Source organism: Cuculus canorus, chromosome 1 (assembly GCF_017976375.1).
Source record: "Cuculus canorus isolate bCucCan1 chromosome 1, bCucCan1.pri, whole genome shotgun sequence".
Lineage (NCBI taxonomy): Eukaryota > Metazoa > Chordata > Aves > Cuculiformes > Cuculidae > Cuculus > Cuculus canorus.
The window spans coordinates 198,192,582-198,210,462 of NC_071401.1; the positions used below are offsets into that span (position 1 = coordinate 198,192,582).

Sequence of the window (17,881 nt, forward strand, 5' to 3'; positions counted from 1 at the left end):
TAAATGAGAAGGGGAAACTGCATGCAAATCTTCAGGTTAATGATCTACTTTAGATGTGAAGGAAACAGCATTTCTGAACATGCAGGCACATGCAGGCACATCTGTGCAAAACACATATGTAAAATGAAGAAATGAAAAACACGTGTAATCCAGAATACTTTGTCACACTGTCCGAAAGAAAATGAAACAAAGGAGGGGAAAAATAATTAAAAAAAATCATCCTGAAATGAGGTGAGGAACATCAAAATTATATTTCAAAGAAAGATCTGCTGCTGTGTCATACTGACCTGTAGTAACTCTCCCAGAAGTAAGATCTACTGCTGCATCAGTTGCCCCAACACGATAATCAAAGCTATTCTTGCTTTTGTATGCAAATAGTCCAGCTTCTGATAAATTTGTGTCAGACATAGATGGTTTCATACCTCCCATTCCTCGGTAGCCATATGACCCTGAACGATCATACTGATAATGGTCATCTCTGTAACCAAAGCGATCTTCAGGAAGAGTAGTTGGTGGCTGCTGTGCTGTACAGCTCCTACCAAATGGCAATTTATAAACCATATCACAGCACACAGCTCTTCTCCCTGCAGTCAGATCCACAGGCTTTTCATCATCTTCTATTACTGTTGTTATGATACCTGAAGTAGTTTCATCCATTGTTACTACTGTTCTGTGGGATTTTGTAGTGCTAAGGTCAACTGCTCCAGTCTCCGTGGGCTCCGTGGAGAGATCAGTCCAGCCATTTGTAACACCAACAGGCGGTACAGTAACAGGCTTTGTAGTAGCCCATGTCACTGCATGTGTTGAAGTACCTAGGGATAAATTTATTGGCACTTCATCTGTACTTGCAGAGAAAGCCTGGCTGCCTGTTACTCTGTATGCAGGCTCAAAATGCTTTGACGTTGTTAGCTGAAGTGGTGTTGTCATTGCGTGTCCAAGATCCACAAGGCTGTCTGTACTGGCAGTGTAGCTTACAGTGGCGGTGCAGGTCATCACAGTTACTGTGTCAGTGACCACAGACAGAGAAGAATCCGCAACGCATGTAGTGCTAAGATTTATTATCGCTGGCTGGACAGTACTTACTGGCCGCCCACATGTCTCACTTGCTGGCATTTGCCTTCTCATGTCTATGGAAACAGCAGACAGATCCATACAGCTGTCTTTCCTTTCAATATCCACCTTAGTTAAAGTGCGAAGATCTATGACATCGCCCAAAGGATGGAATCTTCCATTCTCTCTGTATCTGGGTTGTTCTACTATATGTAGTGGCTCTGGAGGTATTGTAATAGCAACACTACCTAGACTAAAACCAGGCACTGGGCCCTTAACCACAGACACTGTGGTCTTGGTTACCTCTGTGGTTACTACTCCTGATTTTGAACTAGGTATTTTTTCAAAAGTTGATTGTGTTGTGACAGGAATAGTTTGTGAAGCACCTGAAATATACATACTCTGATGTGCCATACTTTGAATTTCCGTAGTTTTCATGGACGGAGTAAAAATTGGTTGCACAGACTGAGGAATCTGTTCTTTAGTAGGTGCTTCTAAAGGCCAGCTGGTAACAGCCTGACTGGTTATAGCTTCTGTGGGAGTTCCAGGCTCAGATGGCAACGTGATGACAACATAGGTTTCCTGTGAGGGTTTTGTCAGCCTTGGTGATGATTTGTTAGAGTGTGGAGATAAAGGGGAAGTGGGTGATGCTATTTTGTATTCAGGTGCAGAGACCAAATTCAGAGTCATACCTGAAGTCAATGACAAACCTATTGGTTTAGACTGTGTTTCTGCTGGCTTATAAACAGCTATTGGGAGTGGAGGAACTGCTGGTTTAGGAGCAATTGGAGGTTTAGTTACTTCAGCAGGCCTGTGACTGAAAACAAGCCCTGCTGGAATGGAGGATGGTTTGGGTGGTACAGGAGGTGGTGTTGGGGTATATGTTTTTGTTAAAGGTACTACATGAGTCTTTAATACAGCTGTGGGCTCTAGTGTTGGAACACTTGTGACTGAAGGTACCGCTGTAGGAGCTGCTGCTGTTGGAGTTTTAATCTGTGACCTCTTTTTGGGATAAATGGCTGGTTTGGGTAAAATAGGTGGAGGTAAAGGTGGTGGAGGAGGTGGTGGAGGAGGAGGAGGCAGGGGTGGAGAAGGTTGTGCAGTAGAATCCAAAGAAGAGCTTCTAAAAAGCGAGAAGACTTTGGATGTTACAGCAGGAGCTGAGGAAGGCACAGAGACCATGCTGGTCTTACTTAAAACACTGGGAGTAGGTACAGAAGATGTTTCTGATGCAGGCTCTGTAACTGGTACTGGTGCTATACATACAGGTGGTTGCTCAGATGTAACACTAGTCAAACTAATCCTTGTTATATCACCATCCACCTCTTTGTGTGAATCTTCATGATGAACTTTGACAATACCAGCCTCTACTGTACTTTTCATTTTTCTAGCTGCTTCCTTTTCTGCTTTGGGGGTATCAAAGGTAGTGGCATCAGTTGCATATTGCTTGGGTTTTATAACTGTAGTTGTCACTACCGAAGGTGCAGTTTCAGGCAAAGAAACTGCAGCTTGATCCACACTTTCAATATGCGATGCTATAGATGGCTTTCTAGTGGCTTCGGCAATGGATTCATAAGGCATGCGCATTTCAGAGTACTCTTTCGTAGATGTTAAGGGAACTTGTGTTATTGTTCTGACACCTTCAGAATCTGCTAGTTTATTTACACCATCTACTGTATCTACATAACCTGTGGTTGCACTATCTATAGGTGATGAACTATCTGTGGTACAAACCGAAGATGTAGATGATGTTAAAGAAGCTGTATCAGAAGGTAAGACTGATGCAGCACCTTCTGTTGTCTCAGAGTATGTTAACATTGATGTCTCATGAGAAATTATTTCTTGAATTTCTCTGGCATAATCTGTTAAGTATTCATCTTCAATTTCCTCTGCTGTAAAATGCTGTGTTATTTTAACATCTGGAATAGAAAGTGCTGTGCTACTGACAGGTGATACATCTGAGATAGCTGAAGTAGTACTTGATGTTAAAGATGTACTATCGACTGTTTCCCCAACACTAGATACCTTTGTATCAGATGTGGGAATGAAATCTGAAGTTGGTTGTGTTGGACTGGACCCAGGGGTTAGCTGCATTCTCTGTCTTTTCATAAGCTCTTCATAAGCAGCTTCTGCATCTAACAACTGCTTTTCCTCACTAGTGGAAGTTACTGTGCTATCTAATACAACTATTTCATGACTTTCTGGGATAATGTAAGAACTAGAAACAATATCTTCTTGAGGCACAATGGAATGTAAAGTCTCAACACTATAGTAGTCTTTCTGTAGATCAGTAATTTTCTGTGGTTCTTCATAGATCTGTTCTGAAGCTCTTATTTTTTTATCTTTTCCTCTCTGTTGTATATATTCACTGCTCTCATCTTGTCTCATTACAAGATTAGCATCAATAGTTCCATTGTAACTATCCTCTACTAAAGACTCATAAATATAATCCTCTATTAGCATTCCACCATATAAAGATTCTTTTTCAAATACTTCATCTTTTTCATTTGTAATTTGAAATGACTTGGACTTATGGGTCTTATGCATCATCTCCTCATATACCTCTTCAGCACTTTTCAATGTCTTTTGTCCACTTTCTTGTTTTGGGAGTCCAACTGGTTGCTCATCTGTTGGTGAGTATAGAGAGACAGCAGTAGGCAATTTGTAAACTTTTTGTACTTCTATTATTTTTTCTGGGCTGATTTCAAATCCTTCAGGATCGGACTCAATACTAGGTGAATATTCAGAACAGGAAGACCTGTGCAGCTCTTCCATTTCTGCTGCCTGCCGTAACTCTTCTGTTGGAGATGCATCTTCAATAGGAGAAAGATTACTTGGTGGAGTCTTTGGACGTTCCCTCCTTCTCTGAGCTCTTAGTTCATCCTTGTCCTTTTTAGACTTTTTGCTAGAACTTTTTCTTTGTTGCTGTTCTAATTCACGCTGTTTCTCTTGTTCCTTTAGTAGTTCTTCCTCTTCCCGGAGTTCTTCTTCTTCTGAAGAATCTTCAATAGTTGGAAGAAGAGGACCATGCGACCGGTGCCTGGCTTTGCGCTGTTGCTTGCTTTCTCCTCCAAGTTTTTTGTGACTAGGACTGCTGTCACTGTCTTCATCAAGTGATGACACCGAAGTAGGAGATGTACCTGGTGTGAAACTAGAAGCATGTAAACTAGAAGACCCTTCTCCTCTAGATCTGTCTTCTGGTGAATCTGTAAGGCTCTCCATCTCTAGCTCAGGCTCTTCATCAAAATATAAAATACCTTTCTGTTTTTCGGATGTTTCAGAATATTTGTTTGTTATTGTACTATTTAATTCTATTGTTTTGAAACGCCGAAGGCCTCCTCCTCCAGTTACTGTAAGTTCTTCACTGTCTTGACTTTTAGTTTCCCTGTATTTTGGCCCTGGGCTTTCATCAAAAGTCTCATCATCATCATCATGCCATGAATGTCGTCTTCCTACATCCTCATCATAGCCTGCACTACTTTTCCGTGTCATTCTTCTGTGTTTTCCAGCTGTTACTTTGGTTTTACTTTTCACTTCATCTTTCTTTTGGCTTTCAGTTGCACTGATTTCTTTGAGTTGATTTCTTATGAACTGATCATCTTCAGAACCTGAGGCATCTTCATCAGCACTCATCTCTATAATCTGTTTTCTAATGAAGTCTTCCTCATCACCTGATCCCTGACTGTCATCTCGTTTGTACTCATCACTGCTTGAAGAACCGACACTAGCTCTTCTTTTTCTCCTTGGGATCGGTGAGTTTTCACTCTCACTGCTGTCCTCCACAGAATCATAGCGTTGCCTTCTTGCCAATATGTCGTCTCCTTCCTCTTCTTCTCTGTAAGCTGCCCAGGAGGAAGCACTTCCTTTGCCATCTTCTACGATGGTTCTTTCACCTTCTTGAATAGCTTCTAAGTCTTCCTCATCTGAGCTGTAAGATTCTGGAGTGACTGGCAAAGGCTTTGTTTTATGTTGATCATTTGCCTGTTCACTGTATGTTTCATAAAGCTCTTTGCTTTTCACAGATTTCTCATCAGAGAGTGTACTTGCCTGAGCTTCCAAAATAGACAGTACAGTACTTTCCAATTTAGCTAGATCTGAGGGGCTTGGTGGACTTTCTTGGGAAATACTGGGTTTTTTATTAGATTCTTTGAGTAAATCCTTTTCATCACTGGGGATATGACTTGGAATTTCACCGAGTGAACTTGATATCCCATCGGAAGAATACCCGGTGTCACTCAGACCTTGTGGACTTTTCTGTTGCTGAGAGCTTGATGTGTCTGATTTGTCATCCTCCTTTTCCTAAAAAAATAAATACATATGTGTGTGTATATATTTATACATAAATTCTTAATGCCTCCAGGCAATCAGATATATGTGATTTTTTTAAAAAAGATTAATTAATTAATGTTTCAGATAAAAAATTATGCTGACAAGAACAGTTACATGAAACCATAAAAAACTGAACACTAATTTTGTTATTCAAAGCTATTAAAATAACACAAAAATTCCTCAAATTTCGAGATTTTGCATTGAATCTAACTATGGTTTTTATGGCTCTCCACACTGGCAACTAATGTTATTAGTTGTAAGGAGTTCTATTGTTCAATGCAAACAAATACTGTATTTAATTCTTTTCAGGACACTTATTAACAATAATCTATCATTAATTCACGTATGCATGGGGCAAGATGTTCGGGGGTAAAGTTAGAATATAAAAATAAATTTAAAAAATTCAAAATAAAGACTTTGATTACTTACTTTTCAAAACTGCCTACATTGCCCATTTAATCTTTTATAATTCTCTAGCACTATGTCAGTCTTCTCTAATTTTGGACCCATTGTTTCATTTGGTGGACTTAAGTGTTACACATTGTAACGTGCAAGATAATACATGGAGTACTGAAGTGTGATTTAATGCAATTTGAAATGTCCCTTCATCTGCAGTTTGGCACTGTACAACCATTTTCTGAGTACCTCATAAAAAATAAGTTTCTTGGTAAATTTGTCATGCAAAGGTAAGCTGCTGATAGGGAAATGTAATTGCAGGGAGGAAAGCACAATGATCAGGTAATGATCAAAGGAAATAAGGAAATTAACAAGACAAGCATACCTGACTAAGCATCATAACCAATGTTTTCCTCTCAGCTCTAATTAAACACCCTTACTCACTCTCCAAGCATTCAGATCCTTCTGCACCATTCTGAATGACAAGCACCTCTCTCCTTTAGATGACAAAAATATCAAATATCCTACAGCAAGTATTTCCATGTCAAAGTTTCCCTCCTCCTTCTCTCAACTGTGAAATCCTCTTTACTTAGTGAAAGTATCTCACCATACAGCTTACGAAATAGCTCACTCTGCAAATGTCATCATAGTGGCTGTCTTAGCTGACAGTCTTATGAAGAGTCCCCACCTTCACTAGCAATTTGAGAACAAGCACAACAAAGTCTCCTGAGGTTAATAGTATGATGTGATCTTCATGTTTTTTTTTCATCTTCAATAATACAGTTATGCACTATTTATCAATTTTGCTAATTTAAGTCAATGATTTCAGAAATACAGCAAACCAGTTACTTAAAGCTTTAATTTATCAACTTCCTTGGCAATACACTGAGTTAAAAAAATACTGTGGAATAAATATATTAAGAAAATGATGAAAATGGTTAATTACAATCTAAAAGTACCTTTGCACTCGTATTAGGTTGATATCGATTACAACTATTTTAAAATGTTTATTTATACTAAAGTTATATTTAAAGCTAAAAGCCCACAAACCAAATATGTTTCATTTTCAGTTATTTTTAAAAAACCAGTGAGTTTCTTTCATTATTCAATTTGCATTTAAAATACCTGTTCTTGCTGGTAGACCTATCACTGTGCACATGATCCTACAGTATAAAATTAATTACTATTACAATAATATAGTAATTAATATTTTATTTAGTAATCTAGGTTTCACAGGAATGATTTATTATATATTTCTGAAAAATCAGATTCTACTTCCATCTGTTCTTACCAATACTGTAGGCAATATGGTAACCCCAAATATCTGATATCAGAACAAAATCCATTGCAATTAAAAATCTAATGTGAAACCAAATATTTCTAAGGACAACTCTAATTATAAGGCTGTGATTAATATATAAATATGGAGAAAACCATAGTACTCCAAAGAACTTTGGAAATTTGTCCTCACTTAGACACTTCAGCACCTATTCTGAGAAATATGGTCTTGAACATTCTGCAGGCCTTATTATGATATATATTCTTTATAAAAAGTCAGCACTGAAGCATAGTTTAAAATTTGAGGATTTGCATGCTGTATTCAGATTTTTGTTCCCTTTATTGATGAAAAAAAGTGTTTAAAGGGAATTTAATGGCCTACGTTTTTGAAAAATACCTATTTCATTAAAACCAAAGAATTTTTCATCTAGAAATATCATAGCCCTCAAGAAAATTTCACCTATGACATCTGATTGCTATTTTTCATTTTATTCCCAATATATTCCCACTTATAAAAACATATTCAACCAAACACTGTGCTCAGCTTTGATGAGCTACTAGAAAATCCAAATATAGTTCAAGCTCAGAAGGTCTCATAGGAGTTCATGGAAAGACTGTGTCCTCCCAGTTGTGGCAGGTGTTGCCCACCCTCACAAGGATCCAACAAAGTTTATGGCCTACCAACGACCTGATGAAGATCACGGCTTACCAAGGACCTGACAGATACTAGGCTGGCCAAAGGCACAAAGACCAAGGCCTTCAGGCTGTTAAAATCTGATTATTCTTTTTCTGGTTTCATGGAGAAGTGCAGAGAACATTAAGGTCAGCAAAGAACTGACTGAAGCCCCCACTCCTGCTGGTAGGGGAGGAAGTAGAGAACTGTTGCCAGGCACACGTTCCCAGAAGATGAGGGACCCCTGGTCAGTTAGAACGACCACAGATCAGACTTGGCTATGGGATAAAATGGGGTCCCACTGGAGAGCCAGTTGGAGTGGTTCTCCTCAGAGCAGTGGGCTGTGACAGAATAATTCTCCCTTTGGGACTGGGATGCCACTCGAGGTAACTTTCCTCTCCCGCCTTTCGGTGAAGGATTATTTTTTCCGGATATATCTTCGAGAGAGCCCTCACCCCTTTGGGTGAATGATTCAACCTTCTGTACCCTTCTGCTGTACCCTTGAGAGATTTCCTTTTGTAAGTGAGTGATTGTGCACATTTTAGGTCATCCCTCCAAGGGATTGCTTACAAAATTCAGGAATTCTTAAGGCAATTGTGTAGTAATATTCCCTATTGACATCCAAACCTGTGGTTTATTTTTGTTTGTCATAGTGCTAAGTAAATCCTCATTATTTCCAGTGAATGATTTTATGTTTTGTGGGTGCCTCCACAACACTAGTGAAAGTGATTCTGACAGATCTTGGTTCTCCACAGGGAGATGAAATGATTCATTTCATAGTCATTCCCCTTCTAACTTGCGACGGTGCCACTATCTATGAGTCCAATGTGCAGCACCTACTGTATGACTAAACCAGAGGAGATGGCAATGAAAATTGCTATTGCCCACTTTGTTGCTGAACCTCTGTGTATGCCATAAAATCACTGCTATGAGTAATAGGAAACTGAATATGGTAAAACCATTTTTCTATAGGAAGGAAAAGAAAAAGATCTATGATAAAGACAGACTTCTTTTAGCACTAGAAATAAATGCAATGAGAGCATCCAACTTTCTTTTTAAGGCTACAGCATGAAAATATTTTCTATCATTTTTGTATGCATAGCTGTCTGCCACATGATACAGCATGCAGAAATTATCCCTTCAAGATCATATGCATGTAATAAGCAATATTTGGTCTTTAGGGTTCCCTCCCTCCCCCATTTCCTGCAGCCTGAGAATTATGACATTGTCATTAGCTACATCTATTCTTAAATGACTGGTAATTTATTCTCTACAGGGTTGGACATCAGATGCAAAAAGACAACATTATGCTTAAACTTGTAAACATACCATAAACACAAGAATTTTAGATTAATAACAAAATATTGCAGAATCAAAGCTGCTAAGGATCATATATATACTCAACAGCTTTCAGATCTTATAAAGCAGGAAATAGTTCAGTACATGTTGAAATCCTTGACCTTTCTACTAGTTGAATGACCTTTTTTTTCTTAAAGTTTGCTTACTATGAGATTTTAATTCTGGATAAATTTAGCTCCAATACAAACATTGATGGGAGGATATTCTTGAGATGTGAGGAACAAGGAGACTTTCAAAAGCTACAGGATAGATAAGGCTGTTTAAAGTCAGCAAATGCAACCTCTTTAACTAATGATAAAAATAGTCTAATGTAGGATGCATTTGTACTATTCTAGTGGCATTTCTCCAGTGTCAATACATCATACAACTATTTTGCGCTACAAGCTTTTGCTTTAGAAGCATTATTTATTTTTATACTTCTTAATTTCTAAAATTCTTGTTTGAAAATATAAAACTTAGTGCTTGAAAAAGTCCCATTAGTTATCAAATTAATTCAGAACACTATTAAAAGATAAAAAAAGACCTGTCAGATTCTTAAATTATGTATAACTAGCCAGATTACATTCTGTTGCACAGAACAGAAATTTTATTTTGCAAAGGAACTCATTATTTTTAAAAGGTCATTATGTTTATAGAAGAAATAGAGATAGTTACATTATCTAAAAAGAAGTTTTGGAGAGTGAGAAAAGACTTTAGTTGATAATCTGTATTGGAATTTTACATTGTTGAAATCAAACATTTTATTTCTGTCCAGAAAAAAGTGCTTACATATAAGCCTTGACTTCTGTATTTTGGGTCCCTGGTCTCTAGATCAGGCTGTCCAAGGCTCCATCCAACCTGGCCTTGAACACGTCCAGGGATTGGGCAGCCACAACTTCCCGGGCATCCTGTGCTGGTGCCTCATCATTCTCATGGTGAAGAAATTCTTCCTTATGTCTAGTCTAAATCTGCCCCTCTTGAGTTTATACCTATTCCCTCTGGTCCTATCATTGCAAGCCTTTGTAAACAGTCCCTTCTCAGCTTTCCTATAGGCCCCCTTCAGGTACCGGAAGGTCGCTATAAGGTCTCCTCTGAGCCTTCTCTTCTCCAGGCTGAACAACCCCAACTCTCTCAGCCTGTCCTTGTATGGGAGATGCTCCAGCCTTCTGATCATTTTTATGAAATCCTACATATGATTGCATCCCGAAATACACATAAAACGTATTCTTCAATGTCTAGATATTGTTCTTTACCCACTAAAATGGAATCAATGGGTGATATCTAAAATTGTTATCTCTTCCAATTTTGTCACATGCACTCTTGGGAAGAATTGCATCCAATAATGTTTGATGTACAGCATGGAGAATATTAAAATACTTCAAAAACAAAAATTTATAAAAAAGTTATTTTTATGAAGTAAAAATCTAGGTGAAGGGCCAGCTTTATTTTTAATTCTGAACAATTTGAGATGCTTCTTTTTAAAAAACTACAACAACATTTCCAAGGAGAAAAGAATTGGGAAAACAGTTTTAAAAATATAAAAGCTTCCTGTTTAAAAATTTAAAAATTATTTAAAACTAGATACTTTTTTTTAATTATGAAACTTCTGCTTTACAATTTTTAGCTAAGTGTACACCAAAGTCTGATAAGAAGAGCAAAAGAATGATGTTCCCTATTTATGTTATTAACTCCTGAGGTCTGATTCCAGTTAGAAGGCATAAGTTAAATAAGAGTGTGCCGCATTAGAATTCACTAATTAACCTACAATTAAAATCTGTCACTATCAGAAAAGGAAATCCAATACATGTATTTCAAATTTGTTTATAGTATAATATGCTTTCACCTCCTTACAAAGCCTCAAAATGACCAGATAGGACTGAAACTAGCCTGTGATGAAAATTTTCCCTTACAAATGATTTTCCACAGGTAACTCCCCCTAAATGTTAACAACAGTAGCAAAATTCTAAGTTTACTACTTTGGTTATCTGATATGAATTTAAAAAAATCCCGAGAAGTGGCATTATGTTAAGAAAATTAAGTCTACATTTCTTAGAAAGTCCTGAAACAGTGTCTATTGTTTGAGATAATCAAATCAATACAGAATTTTCATAGATTTTCTATTTCTTCCTTCCAGAAGAGAGGATTTCTGTCTATGTTACTCTGAGCATAATTCAGAGATTCCCTTGGCAGAACCAGGGGACATCATGCTTCTACATATACTATTAAAAGGAAGAAACGCAACATGTGATTCCTTCAGATTGGAAACTTGTTTTATAAAAACAATAGGATTTTCTACAGCACAATTTCAGAAGAATATTTTTCTGTCCAAATATTTCTGAATAAACCACCACCACCAACAACAAAAAAACCCAACCCTCTTGATCTTCTCAACTGTGATTCTTTGAAAACATAATTTTGGCAAAGGTCAAACACTTTTCCTAAATCTACTCCTACTTTCACAACATAATAATCACCACCAAATTTGCAGTCCTGATATAAAAAAAACCCAAACCAGCATTTTTCATTTCTCCACAAATTGTGTAGATTACTCACTTCAGCTGATAAAGCGACCTGTTGGTGACTTCACATCCAGAAAAATGCATTTATTTAAGGAATGCAGGCCCCTACTACATGCTATCATAAACTCATTCATTAATCTAACTTGAAAACTCACCAATAACTCTACTTTAAAGTACTTGTCCATGTGAGATAAGCAAATGAAATGGTAAGAATATGTAAAAATTGCATACTTTAACATGTTAGGGCATCACAAAGGATTCCTGAAATGTTTATTATATTTCGGTATTGTGAATCACTGTACATTTTACCATCACTGATGATTCCCTTTTGGGATTAGGAACCATGGAAACACTCCAATTTGAACAATTAAATTTTGGAGAGCCTACAGAAGCAGGTAAATAAATCATAAATATTGGAAAAACAGAAACTTTGCCTTAGTTTCATTTGCTTAAATGCCTGAGACTGAAAAAACACGCAAGAAGTGTTGAAAAGTTGCATGTAGATCACAGGACTACGTGTTGAAACTCAATGGAAAAAACTCAACTGGTGAATCTTAATGGGAGACATTGATTTTTTTTCCCTTAGAAAAACTCCAAATAGAGAATAACAACAAAGAGCAGGAAGACATAAGAGAGAGGGTCTGTCAGGATCAGATTCTAAATTGTAGCAAGGGAGAAGGGTGGGAAGGAGAAATCCACTTACTATTTTTTCTTTCACTGCTTCCACATGGTCAGTTCTTGGCAAAGGTGCTGTTTTATCAGGAATCTCTTCTTCCTGAGCTTTTTCAGCTTTCAAAATGATTTGTGAGATCCCAGTTGTCAAACCCTCTTTTGTAACATCCTCTTGCTTCTTAGCTTCCAGTTCCTTATAAGATGCTTCCACTTCTACTTTCTGTTCAGCAACACGGTCTTTAGTCTCAGCTGTAATTTGTTCTTTTTTGTCCTCTGGGTGTGGTGTGCTCTTTTCTGGGAGCAGAGTTTTTTTATCTTCTTGCACTGTGCTTAGGGGTTTCTTTTGGTCTGAACTTGCAGGGATTTTATCTGCTGAAAGTGTCTTTGACGGTTTCCCTTGCTGAAGTTTTGATTCTTCTTTTTGAGTTTCCTGTTGGATTTTCTCCACTGATGAAGTTTTCACGATTTTGTCCTGTTGATGTTTTGTATCTTCTTTCTGAATTCCATGTTGGATTTTATCAACTGAAACTGCCTTTGGCATTTTGACCTCCTGAAGTTGTGCATCTTCCTTCTGAGCTGCAGGTTGGATTTTGTCAGCTGACAATGCCTTTGCCATTTTTACCTGTTGCAGCTTTGGGTCTTCTTTCTGAATTCCATGTAAAATTTTGTCAGCTGAGGGCGTCTTTGCCAATTTTGCCTCTTGAAGTTTTACATCTTCCTTCGGAACTCCATGCAAAATTTTATCAGCTGAGGATGTTTTTGCCAGTTTTGCCTCTTGAAATTTTGCATCCTCCTTCTGAACTCCATGCAAAATTTTATCAGATGAGGCTGTCTTTGTCAGTTTTGTCTGCTGGACTCTTGTGTCTTCCTTCTGAGAAGCACGTTGGATTTTATCAGCTGACGGTGCCTTGACAAGTTTTCCCTGCTTAAGTTTTGCATCTTCTTTTTGAATTCCTTGTTGGATTTTATCAGCTGACAATGTTTTTTCTAGTCTCCCCTGCTGAGATTTTGGAACGTCCTTCTGAACGCCTGGTTCTTCTTTTGGTTTTGCTGTTGCTGGAGTAGGTGGTGTGGAAGTCTTCTGAGGGGAATGTGAGGCAGCAGGCACAGGCTGTTTTTGAGGAGTAGCAGGTGGTTTGGATACTGGTTGTGGAGAGCCTGTTTTCGGAAGTGGCACCTTGCCCATATCCCCAAGTTGTCCTGACATTGCTCTTTGGGTCTGGCAGTTTAAGCAGAGCCATTCCTGTACCTGCAATACAGCAAAAATATGAAGTTATTTATTTGAAAATAAGTTACTTATTTGTAAATAAGTTACTTATTTGAAAATCATACAGGTTTTCAACTGATACAGTTGAATCCTTTTAATTTGAATGCTATGCATACTGAGAAGTTATTTTCTTTGTTGATTGTTCTTGCAGGAAGATCTGTAACACTTTTCTAACAGAAATGAAGCAAGTAATGTTCCAGAAAGCCAAGTATAAAATTACACTGAAAAAGTTAACAGCAATTACATCGTTCCAAAGTACCGACAATCTTTATGCACAAAGTTTGCTTATATATTGCTAACATTGATTGTTTTCTAAACCCCCAATAGGTTCCTCTAATTTTGTAAATCTCAATGAAAAGGGACCAACTGTGAGTCATGGCTCTTTGTGTTTCTCTTCAGAGAAAGGTAACACTCTCCTCTTGAATTTAGTGTATTAATGTATAAATTTAATACAGCAGTAACCACAAAGGAAGATCATCTGTCTGCCCTCTTTGCTACTAAATCTCTGCCGCACGCTGGCTCCTGTTACTCTTCTTCCCAGAAAATCAGAAAAAAAAAAAGGACAAACGCTTACATCTGTGGAAAGGACCCAGTTGCCAGTTGCCTAGCTACTACATAAGAGGAGTAATAACACTGTTTCCAGTGGGATTTGGAGTATAGTTCCTTTAGAATAGCAAAAGGAAATTTCAAACTTGGGAAAGTATTGAAAGGAAAGAAAAAGCCCAGAATCTTCTGTACTAGAATAGAAAATGAAGTTCTATTTCACTAGCGCAAAATGAGCTTCTATGGAGGATGAGAAGTCTGTGTTGTATATTAAAATCTTTGTATGCTTGTTTTTAACTCCTTTTACTGTAACAAAACAAGCTCTCATCAATTCAGCTACCCTATTTCTCTGATTTAGAGAACTTAGTGCCGTACGGAACATGAAATGCATGAAAAACAAACCAAAATTGTTCTATTCACAATTATGTAGGTAATACTGATGAAAATATTAAGATAGCACGGATGACTTATCAGTTGTCACTGAATATTTCAGAATATCCAGCAGTATATAATCAGTTGAAGTATATAATCAGCCCAGAAGATGTGGTGTTTAGATAGAAGAAGGGGTATCTGGCAGAAGTGCACAACTCCAAAAACGCTCATGCATTTTATATTAACAAATAATACAGTGATACAATAAATGAGGCAACACCAAAAGCAAAGACAGGAACTCCAGCTCTGACCCTGTCAGCTAAGAAAGCATGAATGACAGGGTTGTCATTCATCATCTTTTTTCACCAACATCAGGCTCTCTGACTCCATGTAATCTGGGTTTTTTTTAAAGTTTAACGCAGAGTCTAACTTCAACAAATGCACTGGCAGGTTTTCTTACCAAAAGTACTTACTTGGTGATGCCAGCATGTTGTCATTGATGTGGCATTTCTCACAGATGAGGGTTGGTCAAGATAGAATCACTTTGGCTTATCGAGATATTTAACCAGAAGCGAGGCATCTCTTTATTCATCTCTAATGATGGAGTTTAACTGCCTTGCTTTCACATCCCATCACATCATGTCAGTCAGGATATTTTTGAGCACACTGGTGCTTAGTAAAATTTCTGCGCACAGTAGTCCAGAGAACTATGATTTTTGATATCATTAGAAATTAAGACATGTTGATATTAGTTGGTTTCAAACACTTTCTGGATTTATCTACCAAAACCCCAGCTTGTGACATCTATCTGTACACTTCAGATCTAAATCTCATTGTTAAATGGCTTTATCATTGGCTTTTAATTGCTTTTTAAATAATTGAATCACTACTATGATGCTGTCTCTTTGAAAAAATAGCTATTAAGTTAATAAATGAAATATGAATTCCAAGTACTGCAGAAGTAATAACAATTGCATGTGAAACAAAATTTAGTAAGAAAGGCTAACTTTATTGAAATGCAACTAAGAAGAGGCTACTTAATGTATAAAATAATTTTCTTTGTCTGATAAATGTTGTTTCAGGCACCAGAAATGCAAGAACACTCACATTATCATTCAGGTCATCTAACAGCTTCCTTCTGTATTTATTATTCTCCTTTTACAGAAAAGGACCAAACTAGTGAGTTCTAGTAATTGACACAAATAAATATTTATTAGAAGTATTGGACAATATTGTTGCAATAAATGTGTTTATCAACTGAATCAGCTGTCTCCAAATGCAATGAAGCCTCTAATGATTACGATAGCCTTTGCAGCTCCAAACTGAACATGGCACTGTAAGAGACTAATAAATATGATTTAGGTTTAGGTTTTTTTTTCCTGGAAAAAAAAGAATTAAAACATAATCCTCCAGGGAAGATTAACCTCCTCCATAGTACTTAAAAGTGCTCCAACTACACATCATTTGTCTGAGAAGAACTAATTAAGAAATACAAATAAAACTAACTTCTTTATAAAGAATGTGCAAAATATAGTTTGTTTTCTTGCAAATATTTCTGTTAGAGGGGCTTATCTGGATTTTTTTAACAATAGTTTCCTCCTTGTTTTATGAGCAGCAACATTTTTTTCCTAGAAAAGAATGTTGGAAGCCATAAGTATGTTGTGAATTATCTTCATAAACTTAAAATAGAGGTAATATAACAGGAAACAAATTTGGCCCACAGAAAATAGTAATGTTAGCGTTATCAGGAGTCTGTAAGTGACTAAACAAACTAAATAATATTTAGCATAAACAGACTACAGGAAAAAGACCTAATTCCATGATATCCTGGATTCTTTTCTTATAAAGATTGTAAAGAATACTACAGAAAGTTGATTAGATAATTAGAACAATATTTTCATTAAATTTATTGCAGGGCCCGAAAGTTTTCAAACCCAATAAAAAGGGGGCATGTTTTGCCCTCTCCAATCAGCCTGACAAATACTCATTTCACAATGTAATCAAAAGTAATACTATTATTATTTGTGGTAGCAAGCATTCTGTCAGCCCAGGGCATGGGAATAAGACAATACTTAAATGTTACCAAGTTTCTCAGAATTTAGTCTTAGCCATCTTTAATTTCATAAAAATGCAATTAAGTGGCTTCTACTATGAAATAATCGATCTTTCCAGAATTTGCTGAATTTTGCATACATGCTATATAGATATTATCAAAGAAAAGGTCACTTCATATATTAAACGCACGTTCTCGCAGTACCATTTGTTTGTGATATAATTTCCATTTATATCCTTAAAATATATTCATATCTTGTTTCTCTGGTCTCTATGTTTGTTTCTTTTCTATATATCTACATTTGGCTTTTCTTATTTCTCCTAGCTCTGCTGGTTACGTAGATCCCATTTAGTACCCCTTCAGCTGTAGCCTATGCACTGCTTATATACCTGTTTTTTCTCAGATTCATCAAGTCACCTCCCTTTCCTCATATAAATGCTTCACAGACTCAGTTCCTTGAACTGCTTATAATAACTTTAACAACTTTAGCGATAGTATTATCTATTTAAAAACCCAGTTATTCAGTCACTGTTTCCTCTCAGTTTTTCTTACCGTTCCTATTCAGTCTCTTTTTCTGAAGTAAATTTCTTCAACTCACGGACCGTGCTTTGTGCTGAGCACGTAGTTGAAGAAGTCTCTTAAAAAGGAAAACGATGACAGTTAACACAAGCAAAGGAAGGTGATGAGGAACTTGGTAAACTGCACTGAATTTTGTCAAGAGATGGAAGTCTTGCCTCTCTGCTGTACTGATGCAAGTGATGCTAGTGAAATGACCTGGAATTGTCCAGAGGCATAGAGATTTAATAAACCTTGCTGTTGTCCTCTCAGATTTTCAGTACATCTGCATCTATTTACCACTTTATTTTTTTAGTGTTGCTATATAGGCATGGCAAATACTTCTCCCAAGCTATGTTTTAAATGACAGTCTAAGCTTTTATAATCATGTGGATATTTGACCACAAAAAAGCCTACAAAAATCTTCTTATATCTCCAGCCCTCTAGCTCTTCATTCTCTGTCAGGATACTTCTGTGTAAAATAAATTTTTGTACCATGAAGTCATATGGCTCAGTTTTAGACTTGTCTTTTCCTCAGTTAACCTCATGCCCTAAATGCAAGTTTTTCCCTAAGGCTATCTTTTTAGTTTGCCTGTCATCTCAAATTTATTAGGAATTGGGAAATGGACATCATCTTCTTCAAGCAGTCTTTACTAGATAAATCTACTTAGTTCTTTACAGAATTCTTCACACTCTTTGGCTCCTGTATTGGCAGTAGATGCTATTATTGGTATCACAAGTGATATTAACGTCATTTGATAATCTGGATCCATGGCACTCTCCTCATGTTTTCAGCAATCCATTACAACTTCATATTGCTGGACAGAACAAAGTAG

At 37.0% G+C, this 17,881-nt stretch overlaps 1 protein-coding gene across 1 annotated transcript in view; it reads right to left on the bottom strand.

Annotated features, from left to right (window-relative positions):
* The window catches only part of PCLO (piccolo presynaptic cytomatrix protein), a 362,471-nt gene that overhangs the window by 183,039 nt on the left and 161,551 nt on the right, over positions 1-17,881 (bottom strand). The window contains exons 4-5 of the mRNA XM_054056434.1: positions 12,287-13,504; positions 288-5,349 (exon numbers count right to left, since the gene is read on the bottom strand). Coding sequence (XP_053912409.1) covers positions 288-5,349; positions 12,287-13,504 — 6,280 coding nt within the window. The remainder of the gene's footprint in view (positions 1-287; positions 5,350-12,286; positions 13,505-17,881) is intronic.